General features: G+C 36.0%; 2 protein-coding genes across 5 annotated transcripts; both read right to left on the minus strand.

The window, feature by feature from the left end:
• On the minus strand, nt 2,349-5,725 carry LOC109233418 (fructose-bisphosphate aldolase 1, chloroplastic-like). The gene is made up of 4 exons (XM_019399281.1): nt 5,444-5,725; nt 4,246-4,625; nt 3,793-4,153; nt 2,349-2,861 (listed from the first exon to the last, which is right to left on the minus strand). The coding sequence occupies exons 1-4, from the start codon at nt 5,615-5,617 to the stop codon at nt 2,583-2,585; spliced, it is 1,194 nt and encodes a 397-aa protein (XP_019254826.1). The 5' UTR covers nt 5,618-5,725; the 3' UTR covers nt 2,349-2,582.
• On the minus strand, nt 7,457-16,244 carry LOC109233419 (zinc finger protein GIS2-like). Of its 4 annotated transcripts, XM_019399283.1 has the most exons (5): nt 16,091-16,244; nt 12,836-12,884; nt 12,388-12,594; nt 11,533-11,628; nt 7,457-8,341 (listed from the first exon to the last, which is right to left on the minus strand). In XM_019399283.1, exons 3-5 carry the CDS (start codon nt 12,510-12,512, stop codon nt 7,726-7,728), a joined length of 837 nt encoding a protein of 278 aa, XP_019254828.1. In that variant the 5' UTR covers nt 12,513-12,594; nt 12,836-12,884; nt 16,091-16,244; the 3' UTR covers nt 7,457-7,725. The 4 variants fall into 4 exon arrangements, with proteins under 4 accessions (XP_019254828.1, XP_019254827.1, XP_019254830.1 ...); XM_019399282.1 differs by lacking the exon at nt 12,836-12,884; XM_019399285.1 differs by having other exon boundaries at nt 11,533-11,625; nt 12,388-12,884; nt 16,091-16,243.

Below are 16,554 nucleotides of genomic sequence, written 5' to 3' on the forward strand. Positions count from 1 at the left end.
AATTTGTTCATTAAAATTCAGACAATATTATTGAGAACAATAGAATAAAATTTAAAATAAAAATTATTTCAAGAGTAATAAAATATATATCTTCTCTTATATTACAAGAACATAGTAGCAGAGAAAAATATTAAACAAAGTAATATGCTAATAAAAATTTCTATTAGCAATGTAATAATACTAAATATTGGATGATATAATAAAAGAAAAATACAAAACAAAAAAGTCATTCGCTGCCTGTATAAGTCCCTTTAGTTTAATAGAGATTTTATTCATTAAAAGTTAGATAATATTATTAAGAACAAAAGAACAAAATTTAAAATAAAAAAATATTTCAACAGTAATAAATTATATATCTTCTCTTATATTACAAAAAGAAAAGCGAGCAGATAAAAATAGTAAACAAAGTAATATACTAATAAAAATTGCTATTAATACGTAATAATACTAACAATGGATAATGTAATAAAGAAAAATATATAACAAAAAAGTTATTCACTGACTATATTAGTATCTTTAATTTAATAGACATTTTATTATTGTGTATATCGTATTGATAAATAAGATGACAATTTAAATTTATTAAAGCAATATAGTCTAATAGGATCAAACAAGCCCGGTCATAATTTAATTTATTTAATATTTTTTTAATATTTACCGCGCATCGGGCGGGTACGACTACTAGTTATCTCATTAAGGATGAAGTTAAAAGTTAAAAGTTAAATTATTCTATATATAGAAAGGTATAATTCTTTTTGTAACAAACTAAAAAGGAATAGAAGGAGCACTACAAAGGCATGGCATTAGATGAGTTAATTGTAGCTGTAGGTTTAATTGTTTTTTTCGGGTTATGACGTACCTATGAGCGGATTATTACATTTTATCATCTCAGTCGATCCTTTTAATAAACGCAATATACAGAAACAATTTATTTATATCTACTTGGTTTAACGTAAACAACATGTGCAAATAAGTCCTTGCCCGGAATATAATTCCTCTTCTTTTTTTAAGTAAATGATGAGTAGTCCCTGAAATGACTCTTGTTCAAGCTTTGTAGTCAATGAAGAAGGCTTTTGGCTCTCCAAAAGGTATAGTGTAACCTAAAGTCATATGAAACGCATATCAAAGTTATTATTAGCTCAGAAATTAAACAACCAAGGTTATCTTAGTACAACACAACTGAAAACTAGAAAACTGATTCAAGCTCAAACATTGTAGGAAACAGTTCCACCAATAATGTATGATTATTAATAAAATACTAGTAGTAGTAGTTTCTAGGGTTGTTCATAATTAGGTAAATACCGAATTACCGTATTGAAATCGAAAATTTTGGTATTTGGTTTAAGTTTTAAAAAATATTAGTATTAGGTATGGTATTTGGTATTTTAAAATAAAATACCGATACCGTGCCGAAATATATATTATATTACACAAAACACATATTATAATATAAATATAAAAAAATATAAAAGTTTACTTTCCTTTATTCTCAAAGTTCATCAATTAACTCTAAACAAGTAACAAGACATTTCTAATGATCAAATATTCTTTATGTACAGTTTTCTCTATTTGGATTGATATTTGCTAGTTTTGGACAAAAATTTTGTCAACAAACATTTTCAGTTTTGTATTTTTGAGTACTTTAATTAAGAATATTAGAGTGTATTGCTCTATGCACTAGTTAGTATTCAAACCGAATAAACCGAAGTTACCGAACCAAATAAATCGAAACCGAAAGGAGAAAAACCGAACCATACCGAATTTAATTAAGTACGGTATTGGTATAGGATTTTAAGAAATCGAATACCGAAAATACTGAACCGAAATGTCTAAATACTGTACCGTACCGAACGACGAACACCCCTAGTAGTTTCAACCAGCAAGAAAATAGTAAAGTGGTTAAATTGTACAAGTAATCAATCATCTCAAAAATACTAGAATTACTCCCCGTGTCACAATTTATGTGAGTTTAGAAAGAAAAAGAACTTGAAAACTTGTGGTTGAAACAAGCCATAAATATTGGTATATTATCTCATTGACGATGAAATCGAAAGTTTAAATTAAACTATTTTTAAATATAGAAAGGTATAATTCTTTTTGCGGCAAACTGAAAGGGAAAGAGTAACACATAAATTGAGATGAAAGAGCACCGTAGAGGCATGACGACTGACGTTAAATGAGTTAATTGTAGCTTTAGATTTAAAACAAATTCGGTTTATGAAGTGCCTATGAGCGATATTATTTTTTGTAGTCTAATCGCTCCTTTACTAAATGCAATATAGGGTAAAATTTTATTTGTATTTGTTTGGTTTGGCGTAAACAAGTGAAAACTGATTCAGGCTCAAAGATTGTAGGAAACAGTTCCACCAGTAGTGTATGATTCATTAATAAAATACTACTACTAGTAGTTTCAATCAGCAAGAAAATAGTAAAGTCGTTAAATAGTACAAATAATCAATCATCTCAAAAATACTCTTCTCCATAGTTAATACTGATTACAATTTTGCATTCCACTTGCTACACTATAATCATCCACCTTATTAGTTTTTCTTCACTTCTTCATGTTCAAGACTTTGATGCCCTTAGTAAACGTATCCCTTAACGAACATTCCTTGTTTAGCTTCGTCTGATTCTCCCTCGCCAGTGTACTTGCCAAGTTGAGCAAGAGAGTTGGCCTTAGCTCTGACCAGCAACGCGTCCTGAGCAGCCTTAACGTTCTCAGGGAGTCCGCCCCATGTCTTCAAGCAAGTGTTTTGAAGAGCCCTCGCATATGAGAAAGATACGTGCCACGGGTTTGGAGCTTGGTTCATGGCATTCAAGTTGTATGTAGCCTCAACTTCTGATTGTCCACCAGATAAGAACTGTTCAAATATCAACAAATATCGAACTAATTAGCAATGAGTTAACCAATCTCCTACCTTTGTTTAAGATTTTATGTTGTTGTCACCTCAAAAGTTTACTCATTTTTTCCTCTATTTACAGCCTATGCAGTATGCACTAACAATAAGTTGAAACTTTCTAGTGATAGTCACTAAGAATTTCTCGAACCTCTCTGCCTTCTTAAAGGTAGAGTAAGGTTTGAGTACACACTATCCTCACCATAACTCACTTGCGGGATTACACTCGATTTTTTTTTTGTTGTTGTTGTTGTAGCTTAATTAGACATCCCAAAGCATAGGTTTCAATGGTTCTTAATGTAATTTTTATATGCTTTTTGCCTTTTTGGTAACGTTTACGAGTTTAACTTCTATACACTGACTGTGCAAAACATTTTGTTGCTATCAAGTCATCTACTTACAATATAACTATCTGTAACTGATCATAATAAGTGGAACTAGTTACCTTAAAGTAAGGCAGATAACTTGCTATAACAGATTAAATTACACTAATAGCATAAAGTTCTACTACCGTCAGTGTATATAAGTTAAACTCAATGCATATATCCTAGTATATTCAGAAAGTCTTCTGCTAGTCGACAAGCTTTTCTTTTCCTGTTATAAGTATTAACAACTGCAAAATCAATATAGCTTTATGTCTTTAGCAACTCATATATATAGAACTGAGAATTAGTTTTAAAAAAAGAGTAGCCCGTTGCACTAAGTTTTCGCTATGTGCGGGGTCCGAGGAAGGGATCTATCGTACGCAGCCTTACCCTGCATTTCTGCAAGAGGCTGTTTCCACGGCTCGAACCAGTGACCTCCTGGTCACATGGCAGCAACTTTACCGGTTACGCCAAGACTCCCCTTCATAATTGAAAATTAGTGAAACTATAAAATTGAGAAGGAAACTTGCCATGATTCCAGGGACAGCAGGGGGAATTCTTCGGCGGAGAAGCTTGAGAGTATAATCAGCAACTTGCTCAGGAGTTGCCCTGTCTTTGCATTCAGCACCAGGAGTGACCATACTCGGCTTGAGGAGAATACCTTCAAACATGACATTGTTCTCAGCGAGGTAAAAGAAGACCTCGGCCCAAACCTGCTGTGCAACCTCAAAAGTCCTGTCAATGCCATGTTCACCATCCAACAATATTTCCGGCTCCACAATTGGGACCAAACCACTGTCTTGAGCAATGGCAGCATAGCGAGCCAACCCCCACGCTGCTTCCTTCACTGCCAATGCAGATGGTCCGTTGGGAATGCTCACGACTGTACGCCTGAAATACCAAAAACATTAAGTACATATCATCATAGTGCACCGGTTTGCCCTTTTTATTGAAGCACATGACTCAGATTTCTTAAAATTTACCATTTGGCAAAGCGAGCTCCTTGTTGGTAGTATGCAGCAGTACGAGAGGCGAGGCCGTCTAGACCTTGGCACCATGACTCATCATTTGAACCAGCTAGAGGCACTAAACCCTTGTCAACTTTGATACCAGGAACAATATTTTGTTCAACAAGGACATCAACCATTTTGCGGCCATCAGTCGTGGATTGGTAGAGAGTCTCCTCGAAAAGAATGGCACCAGAGACGTACTGTCCAAGACCTGGAGCTGTTATAAGCAAAGTTCTATAAGCTTGGCGGTTAGCCTCAGTGTTCTCTAACCCAATGGATGCCAACCGCTTTCCGCAAGTGGCATTGGACTCGTCCATCGCCAATATTCCACGCCCTGGTGATGCAATTGTTTTCTGTGCAGTTACCATAAACACTTCATTATCACATTGGTCTTTCATTTTCGTCTTGCTCGACTTATTAAACTTTTATAAAAACTAAAAAGTGCATAAAACGATCCGCTAAATCTACTGATGAAGCATTAATGACCGTCAATTATTACTATGTCTGTCTCAATTTATGTGGTGCCGTTCAGATTTCGAGAGTCAAACTTCTTAGTTTGACTGTGAATTGAACACAAAATTTTAAGTTTTTGAAATAAAATTTACATAATCAAAAACTACGTAAAAAGTATTATTAGTCACAGTAATTAACTATTCAAAATGTTTGAAAGGCATATGAGAATATTGCAGTCAAAGAAAAAACTCATTTGACTCTCGTCCGAATGGTGCCACGTATATTGGGATGGAGGGAGTAATGGATTTAACTTATATACATTGATAGTGAAACCCATATCTACACTATCAGTATATTGTTTTTAACGGGTTATAACACATTATTTACTTCATCTTTGAGGTCATCAAATTTGGATTACAATCGGTCGCCAGAGGCAGATCCAGGATTTAATGTTTATGTGTTTCTGCAACGACCTCGAGTAAATTTTCAGTAGCAACTGAGTTTACATTCAAATATTTATAGATATTTAGTGAATTTTCGAACACATTTACACTATTTGGACAAAAGTTGCTCACATGAACCCATAGGTCGCAAGGTGGATCCGCCTCTGTAGGTGACTACACAATATTGTAGGTTATATAACATGTTAATGTACATAAATTTCACACTATCAGTGCACAAAAGTTAAACTCGTTATTAATTGACTAATGAAACTTACAGCGGTCTTGACGAGCTCATCAGCATAGGAAGAAGTGGCACGGACAGTGAGACAAGGGGCGGTTGTAGGGTGGCAACGGATTACTGAGACGGAAGATTGGCGAAGAGTTTGCCCCTTAACGAACTCAGATTTGTCAAGAACTGGAGATGACTTTAGCAGAGATGCTGAGGCCATTTTCTTGATCTTTTTCTTTTTCCTCAAAGCAAGAGTACCTTATCTCAGCTTTCTCCTTAAGTCTCTCCTTGCCACAAACAAATTTCTCAAGCAGTTCCAAATTTATAACTGTGCTAAGACTGCAATGAGAAAACCAAAATGAAGATATCTCATTTGAGGTTGTCATGCTTTGAACAATGTACACTTGCCATGTAGACATGATTTTTCTATTTGGTGTAGTACAAGTGGTTAAAATATATGGAATTATTTCCACCTTGCAAAAGAATTTCCACTATGTTATCATATGGACTTTTTAAGTCATTAAAACTGGAAAATATTTCTTGCTTTCTTCGAGTTATTTGAAAATTGAAAGCGACATTACAATCATGATATACTAGAGTACAATTAAGTTGGTTTGCTCAAAGCAACACCAGTGCCCAAACGTGAGGATCTGATTAGCAGTCCTCTATTGGGGCCAGAGGCGAAGCTACATTGTCCTAACGGTGGTCCTTTTATTGTCCTAAGGGTGGTCCTTTTGTCCAAAAACTATATTGTGTTTATATAAGTAAAATATTAGGTTTTAGAAGTATTATAACACCCTTTGTCGGGGAATTGATTTTACTTCTTTTTTAATTTGAACACCTTTATTGAAATTTCTGGCTTCACCACTGATTGAGGCTACCCTACGGTGTGTGGCTTGGTAACATCTCTGTTTGTTGGCGTCTCCTGTAATCAATGGTCATGGTTCTGTTTCAGCAGTGGCTGATCCAATTAAGGATTCGCGAGTGTTGTAGTTACATGAAAGAAAAAACAAGTATAGCTAGAAGTATACATTATTGAAATCTCTCAACTAAGAGCCCGTTTGGATTGGCTTAAAAAAAGTGGCTTTTCAGCAGAAATAGCTTTTAAGTCAAAAAGCAATAAGTTGGGGTTATCCAGCTTATTGCTTTTGGCTTGTTTTAAGCAATTTTCAACTTATTTTAAGCATTTTTCTGATTTTCCCAAACACTGAAAAAAGCTAAAAAGAGCTTAAAAGCTGATTTGCACAACTTAAAAGCCAATCCAAACACCCTCTGAGAATTCATGTGTCTAAATTCTAGATCCGCCGCTGAATTTCTGGGCATGGGTTGACACTAATTTCCATGTTACATCCAGTTACAGCTGATATTTGTAGTACAAACACCTGAACTTATGCAAAAAATAATACTACTAATTTTCTTAGCTTGCTTAACCAATTCCTTTGACTAAATCTCGTCTTCACTATGTTCCTCTTTCATTTCATCCATAACCATTAGCGAAATAAATTGTAATATTTGCAATCTTGGCTCCTCTAGCCCTTTTAATTTACGTATAGCAACATAACCGCCTTCGCCTGAAACACTAGCAAGATAACCTCCCATAGACGGATAGAAGGGGAAGAAGAAAATTACATTTCCCTTGTATTTAATCTACTTCTGCTGCTGGTAATTTTACTGGCTGAGAGCAAAGAGTGGGAAATAACAGAAACAGTTAATTTTTTGTTGGGTATGTAAACATAGTCCTAAAACTCATAACAGGAGTTCATGCCCTAGGAATGACCACTCGAAACAGAGTATTGACATTTATGAGATACTAATCGCACCAATTCGTGTCCCCAGCTATCGTATTTGTACTGCTTATATTGGCAACAAGAAGCAGCTATTTTTGAGAAATTACCTTAAAATATTAGCATGGCTCAACAGTGCACTACTAGGTGAATAAGCAATAGCCTCCAACAAGGTCAGACCAGCAAATCACTCGAGAGTTAATTATATCCTGACCAAAAATAACCAGCAAGAACCTAAATCCAGGGCTGGCTGACGTAAAAACTAACAGCACAGATACCAAGAAAAACCAATATGTTGGTTGCCCTCATCCTTCCATTAGCTAGCAGAATCACCAAATAAAAATGCACCTCACTATAGTTTACAGCAATCCATGTTCTAAATAATGGTTTCATCATGTCCATTCAAAAGAAAAAAGACGCAAATCAAAATAACTAGTTCCAAAATTCCGATATTCTAAAGTAAATGTCAATCCCAATTCAAAGAGGGAAGAAGAACAAGATATCATCAATAGTCACCCTATTGATATGGCATGTCTTTTATCAGTCAGTACCTCCTAGGAAAACGGTCCATAAACCTTCCAGAGGGGTGGTCCATAAACCTTCCCGGAGGGCGGTCCATAAACCTTCCTGAGGGGTGGTCCATAAACCTTCCAGAGGGGCACTCATAAGCTAGGTGTCCTCTTCCCCCACAGTTGTGACAGATCATCAATGGCATGCAATCTCGACTCATGTGGCCCACTTGCTGGCAGTTGCGACATACAATGTCCCTATATCCTCCTCCCCCACCAAAAGGACGAGCTCCACCACCCCTCTCTTCAAGAGCACCAGCCTTGGGGCAATCTCTCGCCATATGACCGGATATATTACATAGGTTGCACACAGGATCATTTTGACAATCACGTGCCAGGTGACCAGTCTTCCTACAATTTTTGCATGCCTTGTCATTGGTGCAGTCGACTGCAATATGGCCTTGCTTGAAGCAGTTATTGCACAGCTTCAGGTCACCAGGAGGCAGGGGAGGAGCCGCGCAGTCTCTAGCACGATGTCCTGCCTTTCCACAAGTGTGGCAGATTCCTTCATTTGGACAATCTCCAGCCATGTGGCCTGGCTCTCGGCAATTCCAACAAAGAGATTTTGTGGTACACTCGGAGGCAATATGCCTGTTTAAGTTTTGGAGGCAAAGTCAAAATTAAAGGAGTAACAAATATAACTTGTTTTACCAACATTAATGACCCCAATTTTCGGGCACAAGCATGTGTGAAAGCACTGATAGAATAGAACAACTACACCTTCTCAACAAAAGATACATGAAAGAATAAGTAATACATGTATTAGGAAAGCCAAAGAAGGAAGCCATTTTATCAAGCAACTTGTAAACATCAGCAGCATGTTGCACATACACTTCCCTTTAAGACAACACTCAAGCTCGAGTCTGGACATTGCCAGTTACCAAGTAAACTACCTTGTATTTGTTTACTGTTTAACGTTATATTAGTGATCCTGTGTAAGAAACTACTATATACTGGCAGTTCTAATATACTTGCTAAATTTGATTGTTTGATTGTTTGGGTACTTTTAGAAGCTAATACTAAAAATTACATATTATTAGTATTTCATTTCAATATGTTGCTTCCTTGCGATGTGGGTGTCTTCAGTTTTTGTTAGAAATATGCTTTAGAAGCTGCTCTCAGTAAAATTATTTTACTGTTTCAGCTTAAGAGTTATTTACTGCAGTAATTTAGTTTGAATTTGAAATAATTTTGAACTAGTCTTTAGGAGTGAACTAGTCTCTAGGAGTTAGTTATTTTCAGCAGATTTTGTGCTGATTTTTAGGTCTTTTAAGTTAGTATTTCTCTTATAAATTGTAGTCCAAAATGCAGTAAAATAATAATAGAATTTTCAGCTTCAGTTCCTTTTACATCTATTCCAGTATACTCTTTTTATTTTCCTGTCATCTTCCCCAGTTATTTCCCTTAATTTCTTTTATCAAGAACCAACAATTGGTGTCAGAGTCATCTTCTTAAGGGACCTAAGTAAAATCTTTTCTTGGGTGAGATGGAGACTGAAATGAGTTATTCTCAATTGGCTCCTCCAGTCTTTGATGGTGAAAATTACCAACTGTGGGCAGTGAGAATGGAGACTTACTTGGAAGCTTTAGATCTTTGGGAGGCCGTGGAAGAGGTTTATGATGTTCTTCCGCTGCCTAACAATCCCACGGTGGCCCAGATCAAGAGTCACAAGGAAAAGAAAACCAGGAAATCAAAGGCGAAAGCAACTTTGTTTGTTGGTGTGCCTGCAACAATTTTCACGAGAGTTATGGCTCTCAAATCAGCAAAAGAATCTGGGATTATCTGAAGGGAGAATATACAGGAGATGAAAGAATACGAGGCATGAAGGTGTTGAATTTAATAAGGGAATTCGAGTTGCAGAAAATGAAGGAATCTGAGACTGTCAAAGAATACTCAGATCGGTTGCTTGGCATTGTTAACAAGGTAAGATTGCTTGGTACTAAATTTAAAGATTCAAGAATTGTTGAAAAAATTCTTGTTACGGTGCCTGAAAAATATGAAGTATCCATAACTACCTTGGAAAATACAAAGGATCTATCCAAGATTACCTTGGCAGAATTGTTAAATACATTGCAGGCACAAGAGCAAAGGAGGCTTATGAGGCAAGATGGTATGGTTGAAGGAGCCCTGGCAGCCAACCACAAAACTCAAAGCAAGGGTAATAATGTTAAAAAAAATTACCCGCCTTGTCAGCACTGTGGCAAAAAAGGTCATCCACCATTCAAATGTTGGAAGAGGCCAGATGCAAAGTGCAACATTTGCAACCAACTTGGTCATGAAGTTGTAATTTGCAAAGGCAAATATCAAAAGCATGAAGCAGATGCCCAAGTCGCCAATGAAGAAGAAGAAGATCACTTGTTTGTGGCAACTATTCTTTCAACCAAAAAATCTGATTTTTGGTTGATTGACAGTGGTTGTACAAACCACATGACATATGACAGAAATCTTTTCAAAGAGTTCACGTCTATAGGAAATAAGAAAGTCAGAATTGGAAATGGTGATTATGTTCTTGCTAAAGGAAAAGGAACTGTTGCAATCCCAACAAATTCAGGTACTAAGAAAATTTCAGATGTTCTTTATGTTCCTGATATTGATCAAAATTTATTAAGTGTTGGACAACTAATGGAAAAAGGATTTAAAGTATCCTTTGAAGATAAATATTGTTTCATTTATGATGCAACTGGACTTGAGATTTTAAGGGTCAAAATAAGAGGTAAAAACTTCTCATTTGATCCAACCAAAGATGAAGAATGGAGCCAAAAGAATCTACTAAGTGCAGGTAACTCTCCAACTGAGGACATATGTGAAAATGAGGTAAGGAAGAAGTTGTCAATATTTCAGAAAATGCAAATCTGAAAGAAAGTTGACAAGTCTCAAGGCAAGATGCAAATGAAGCTGAAAAACGAGCCAACTTATTTCATTGACAATCATGAGATGCAGCAAAATACAGAAGTGAACTTGATTCACTGCAAGTACAAAGATCAGTTGGCAGATTTACGTACAAAGTCGCTTCCAGTTAAAGGTTTACAAGGCACAAATTCAGAATTTGCAGCTTCAAAAGCAAGGAGGAGTGTTAGAAATATGCTTTAGAAGCTGCTCTCAGTAAAATTATTTTACTGTTTCAGCTTAAGAGTTATTTACTGCAGTAATTTAGTTTGAATTTGAATTAATTTTGAACTAGTCTTTAGGAGTGAACTAGTCTCTAGGAGTGAGTTATTTTCAGCAGATTTTGTGCTAATTTTTAGGTCTTTTAAGTTAGTATTTCTCATATAAATTGTAGTCCAAAATGCAGTAAAATAATAATAGAATTTTTAGCTTCAGTTCCTTTTACATCTATTCCAGTATACTCTTTTTATTTTCCTGTCATCTTCCCCAGTTATTTCCCTTAATTTCTTTTATCAAGAACCAACAGTTTTCAACAAAGCATGTTCGGTTCTGTGTACCAGGTTTCAGGATATCCCCCTTAGTTACCTGTAAGCTAAAAACTATTCAGTGTGCTGCACTTAATTTAAGAGATATCAGGTATCTTGCCCCTTGGTACCTATATCAAATATTAAGTTCCGTGTGTTGTATACTGGAAGAAAGTGATGCAAATAAATGGAACATGCAAGCAATAAAGAATGACAATATAACACCGCCATTAGCAACTTCTGTGATTCAACTTTAATCTGTTGCACAACTGTTTCTCCAGAGTACACTAAGTAAATGCAATAGTAATGCTTATGCTTTCCAGTTGGATGGGAAACAAGTAGTTAATTAACACAGAATATTGTAATACTCACCCTGGGAGACCACAGTTGTGACATATGGCAACATTAGGGCACTCCCGAGCAAAATGGCCAGGGCGTTTGCAGTTCTTGCAGAGACCACTCTCACTGCTTAAAACATAAACAAGTAATAACAGAAACCATGAGAAAAAGAAGAAATATTTTCACCAAAGAGCCAAAAATTGTACACTCCGATCGTAGAGAGAGTTAAAGAGCGGGTAAAATAGCATACTCCAAGAAATCTGTGTATTAAAATAGTTCTTTTTGTTTCCACATTCCTTTTGAACTCATTGAGGAATGTATGCAAATGAAACGTGAGGTATGAGGTCAAAATAGATAGGCTAGATTTGATTAGACTCTGGCTACATAAGATCCATAACTTCACTAGCAAAAAAAAAATAGTGCTAACAAAGAACAATTTTTTTTTAAAATGAGAAACCTCATTATTGAACAAAATCCATATCAACTTATCAGAAAATGTAACAGTTCAAGGTATAAAATATTTGAGCTTAATAAGTTCAGGTATTTAACATAAAAGGCACTAATCAGTAGGGATACTGATCATCCCAATTTCACACTTGAGCATTTGGGTCTTATGGAAGTCTAACATTGGACTGCCAAATCAGTTTCCAAACAGCCACGTCAAAGCGTAGTCTAATTATTACTCTAATAATTACAGAACAGCATTACACACCCGCAGGGAAATATCTTGAACATAAGTATAAATTCAGTTCAACACTCCAAACATGCATATCAAAACACCCATATAATAATTAGCCTCCATCCAAGTCGAACAGACCCAGATCTCTTTGCTCCCACCAACAGGTGCTAGAAAATAGCTAAACATACAAATGATTAAAACCAGAGAACCTGAAACCCCGACGTGACTCCCGTCTATATGGTGCATCACGGTGGGAGAACCGCTGTGTACGGATTTTGCGATCCACTGGGCTCCTGCTTCTGCTCCTGCTTCGGCTTCTGCTGCCAGATCTCATATTCAAAACCAACACAAACAGAACCACCAATTAACGACCAGCTAAAATATCACCACTCCACCACCCAGCTGCTGCCTCCTCCCTGTCCACCACAACCACACATCCACATCAGTCCAAATAAACCTTAACTGTACTCCTTTCATTTTAAATACCAAATTCCAACACCACTACAGAGATATCATTCAATATACAAGCATCAAAAGCTTGTTGATTCAGGAAACATCATCCCCAGCTACATCCTCCTAAATATAGAGCATATCTCTTGTGACAAACACATGCCAGCACCACCACATAATCATTAACTACTACTTGTCATACAACACCTGACAATTGATTCCCAACTTCAAAGACATATGGAGATGGTTTCCTTAGCTGACAGAAAGCTCAAATGAGTGTTGATAGAAGCAAAACCTTTTACCAGAAACAGCAAGTACTTTTGGAGTATAAACAAGTTAAAGTCAATAATATGTCATGGAAATTAGAGTTGTGAAACTAAACTTTCTATTTTCTCAATAAAATACCATTATCCTTCCTTTGCTTTTATAAATCAAATGCCATTTTCCTTCTGGTCCAGCTGCAATAGACAAGCAACAACAATGGTCTCACAAGAACTAAAACAGAAGCATATTTACCCTTCAGATTGGTAATAATAACTAAAAACTTCGGTGTCCAGCCAAAACCCAGTCTCAGTGAATAGCTCCTGAAATTCCTTTATTTTCCATCAACCCTAACCCCAAGTGATAACGCTACTACTCTCTCCATCTCATTTTATGTGTCTTAGTTCGACTGGGTACAAGTTTAAGAATGTAAAGACTTTTGAATTTTGTGGTCTTAAACTAAAGGTGTATAACATGCCAAAAATACCCTTGAATCTTGTGGCCTTAAACTTCCCATGCCATTCCTATAAGGGAGCATCATTGAGGGTAAAATGGGAATGCTGAAATTAAGATCGTTAAATATAGAAAGGTGATTTAAACAGATTAAAAAGGAAAGCAAGACACGTAAAATTGAAACGGGGTACTAGTTTTGATCTGCTAGTCTATGCCCTTTATTTTTGGAGATTAGCACCTGATAGTGTTTGTCTTGCTCACCAGGTATCATTAAATTCTAAGGATATCGGCCCGAGTTAAGCTGAGACCATTCACGGAGAGCTACTAATAGAAAGGAAATGAAACCACTACTAAAAGCAAGTATCAAGAAATTCAGCACGATTTACCATAGAGGCATCACAGAAGTTTGTGGATCCACGTCTCAACATATAACAACTCATAAATCAACTATCCGCACCAGCACCATTCTCATCCACGTACTTTTCTTCTAATGATGCTAAACAAAGGTTGCCACAGTTTATAAAACTTTCCATACACCCTAGCCCTCTCACTTCAAAGAGACATCAGACAACACCTTGACTTAACATAAGCACAAGCGCATACAGAATGGAGATAGTGTAAGGCACCAGATTCCTACCCTTGGATATCTGCTACTACCACTGCGTACATTCTTTAATAACAAAGCTCTCCGCAACTATATCTTCTCTTAACTTGAAAAGGCTATCTGAGTGAACCCATTGCTCTTTTTCTTCTTTATTCTTTCTAATTTTTAAATGAGATATAGAATGGATCCATTACAACAACAACAACAACAAACCCAGTAGAGAATGGATCCATTACATCAATGATATATCGGTTGAAGAGTTCCCTTTCTATTTCTTTTTGTTTGTTTCTGTTTTGACAAGTTAAAGATACCGGGTCAGCACATGACCCTTTCTGCTTCGGATAAGTGCCAAATTATATATTTCTCACTACTTTTTCCTTTTCTTGCCGAAGAAAAAAGTTACTCTCTCTATCTTCAATCTGATAGTCCCATTCAATTTCTAATGGTTAATTATCGGAGTGTGACTGGCAGTAAATAATTCGCTTCCCAAAAATAGAAGTTAAAAATTTAGACGTACCTGAAAAAAATAACACACAAACTACAAAGTTCTGCATTTCAAGTTTACTGAAAAAATAATAAAATAAAACGAACACAAAACTCTTAGGCAAAATATGAATTTGTTGGACCGCAGGAAAATGTTCAATATTACTGAGTAAATACATATACTTTTAACTTTAAAAGGGACTTTTCTGAATTCAGGAGGAAGCTTCATGGTACAGATTCAAGTCATGTTCCCAGCTACAAGTAGTAAGCATTTTCATCATGCAGCTAACCGATAACTTCCCAATGCATCCCCATTTACATCCTTTCCCAATCTTATCATCTTCAATATTCGTATCACAATTCCTCCTTACTCTAGTCTATTGATATCTTCACATGAATCGCACCCACAAGGTATATGATCACCATAACCCACTGGACAACAACAACTACGGCTCAATCCTAAACAAGTTAGGATCAACACCATAACCCATTGGCCTAAAGAATTAAATATACTCTGCAATTTCATTCAACGCTCCTTCCTCAGAAAATGAAGAACAAAAGAAAAAAAATTCTTTGCCTTATGTGTATGCCAGGCCGGAAATGTTAAACAAGATTTCAGATTCAACTTCAGCCTTCACCTTTAGCTTCAAAAGTCCTCTTTTATTATTTTATCTTTTTTTGTTGGGGGAGGAAGGGATAAAGAGCTTCAATATATTCAGATATCTTCAATTCATTCACCAAAAAGTTAATTGGAATCCATAAGCAGAATCGTAAAATAGCTCATCTCCACCCACCAATGCTTCACAGCCAAAGAGCAATAATCCACGCATTAGAACACAAAATTCTCTCAGCTTCTCATTAACCATTAGTACTTTCTACCTATTCAAAAGTAACAACGAAGCAGTTGTATCCCCATTCAGCTTCCTCCCAATTTACAACATCCCTTAGATATTTCACCACTTCTTTCTCCAGAAAATTTTGGACAGGAAAACACTATGCAAGACAAATCATTAGAAACCCACAAAACTGTAGAACTATTAGGAATAGATGAAGAAACTGTAGGGAAAACATTTGCCTTATCCAAGGGTGTGGCCTACGGGTCAATGAAGTGGGAGGCAAACCATGAAGTCTAAGTTTCAAATCCCAAAGGGAACAAATAAATACTAGGTAATTTCTTCTCATCTGCCTAAACCTCTGTTATTGGGAGGTAACAAGTACCCATTGAAATAGTCCATATGCGTGCAAGCTAGCCTGGACACCACTGTCCTAGAAGATGTAAACAATAATTCCGAATAAAGATGTACTTCTAAGTGCTAAGTATTCATGTCCCAACATGACCAAAAAATCCGAGTTTATCGCCAATGAATCTCTCCAGCCACAATCACCAATGAAACCTAAATCAATCAACGAACTAAGCTTTAATCGCCCAACTATGAATCCTCTATATCAATTCAACTTTTTTTCGCCCGTCTCATTTGAGTACTGGTAAATAACAAAAAAAAAAAAAACTAGAAACATACAAAGATGTAACTGCCAAATGAAATTGAAAATGATGGTAAAGAGCTTTAGCAGAGAACATATAGTACAGGTCATTAATTAACGAGTAAAAAATAAACCCAAAATTAATTGCGTACAAAGACGATAGAGAGAGAAGAATGAACCTGAAACAGCGAACGCTTGTTAATGATAGATCCGGCGCTTAGGTGTAGGTTTAGGTTTAGGGATGCTGCAAGTAGAAATAGAGAGAAAATAGAGAGAAATAGAGTTACAAGAAAGAAGCAATAGATAAGGCGAGACGGAGAAATAGCTGTTGGCTGAATACCCTAGTAGGGCTAGTTTGGCAGGAGGGATAACTAATAATTATAATTTCGGGACTAAATTTAAGAAGAATTTATCTATTGGGAGAAAATTGTGATATAATTAATCATGAGATTAGCTATCCCGAGATTGTAATATTTTCTATATCTCCGTGGAAAGATAGAATAATTAATCGCGGAATAACTTTTTTCCAACCAAACGAATTTGTTTATGGGGTCTACACTTTAAATTTGTTTAATAAAATAGTTAAATAGGAAAAATAATATTATTGATAAATTTAAACAAAACAATTGGAGCTACGGAACAA

This window comes from Nicotiana attenuata, chromosome 10, assembly GCF_001879085.1.
Source record: "Nicotiana attenuata strain UT chromosome 10, NIATTr2, whole genome shotgun sequence".
Classification (NCBI taxonomy): domain Eukaryota; kingdom Viridiplantae; phylum Streptophyta; class Magnoliopsida; order Solanales; family Solanaceae; genus Nicotiana; species Nicotiana attenuata.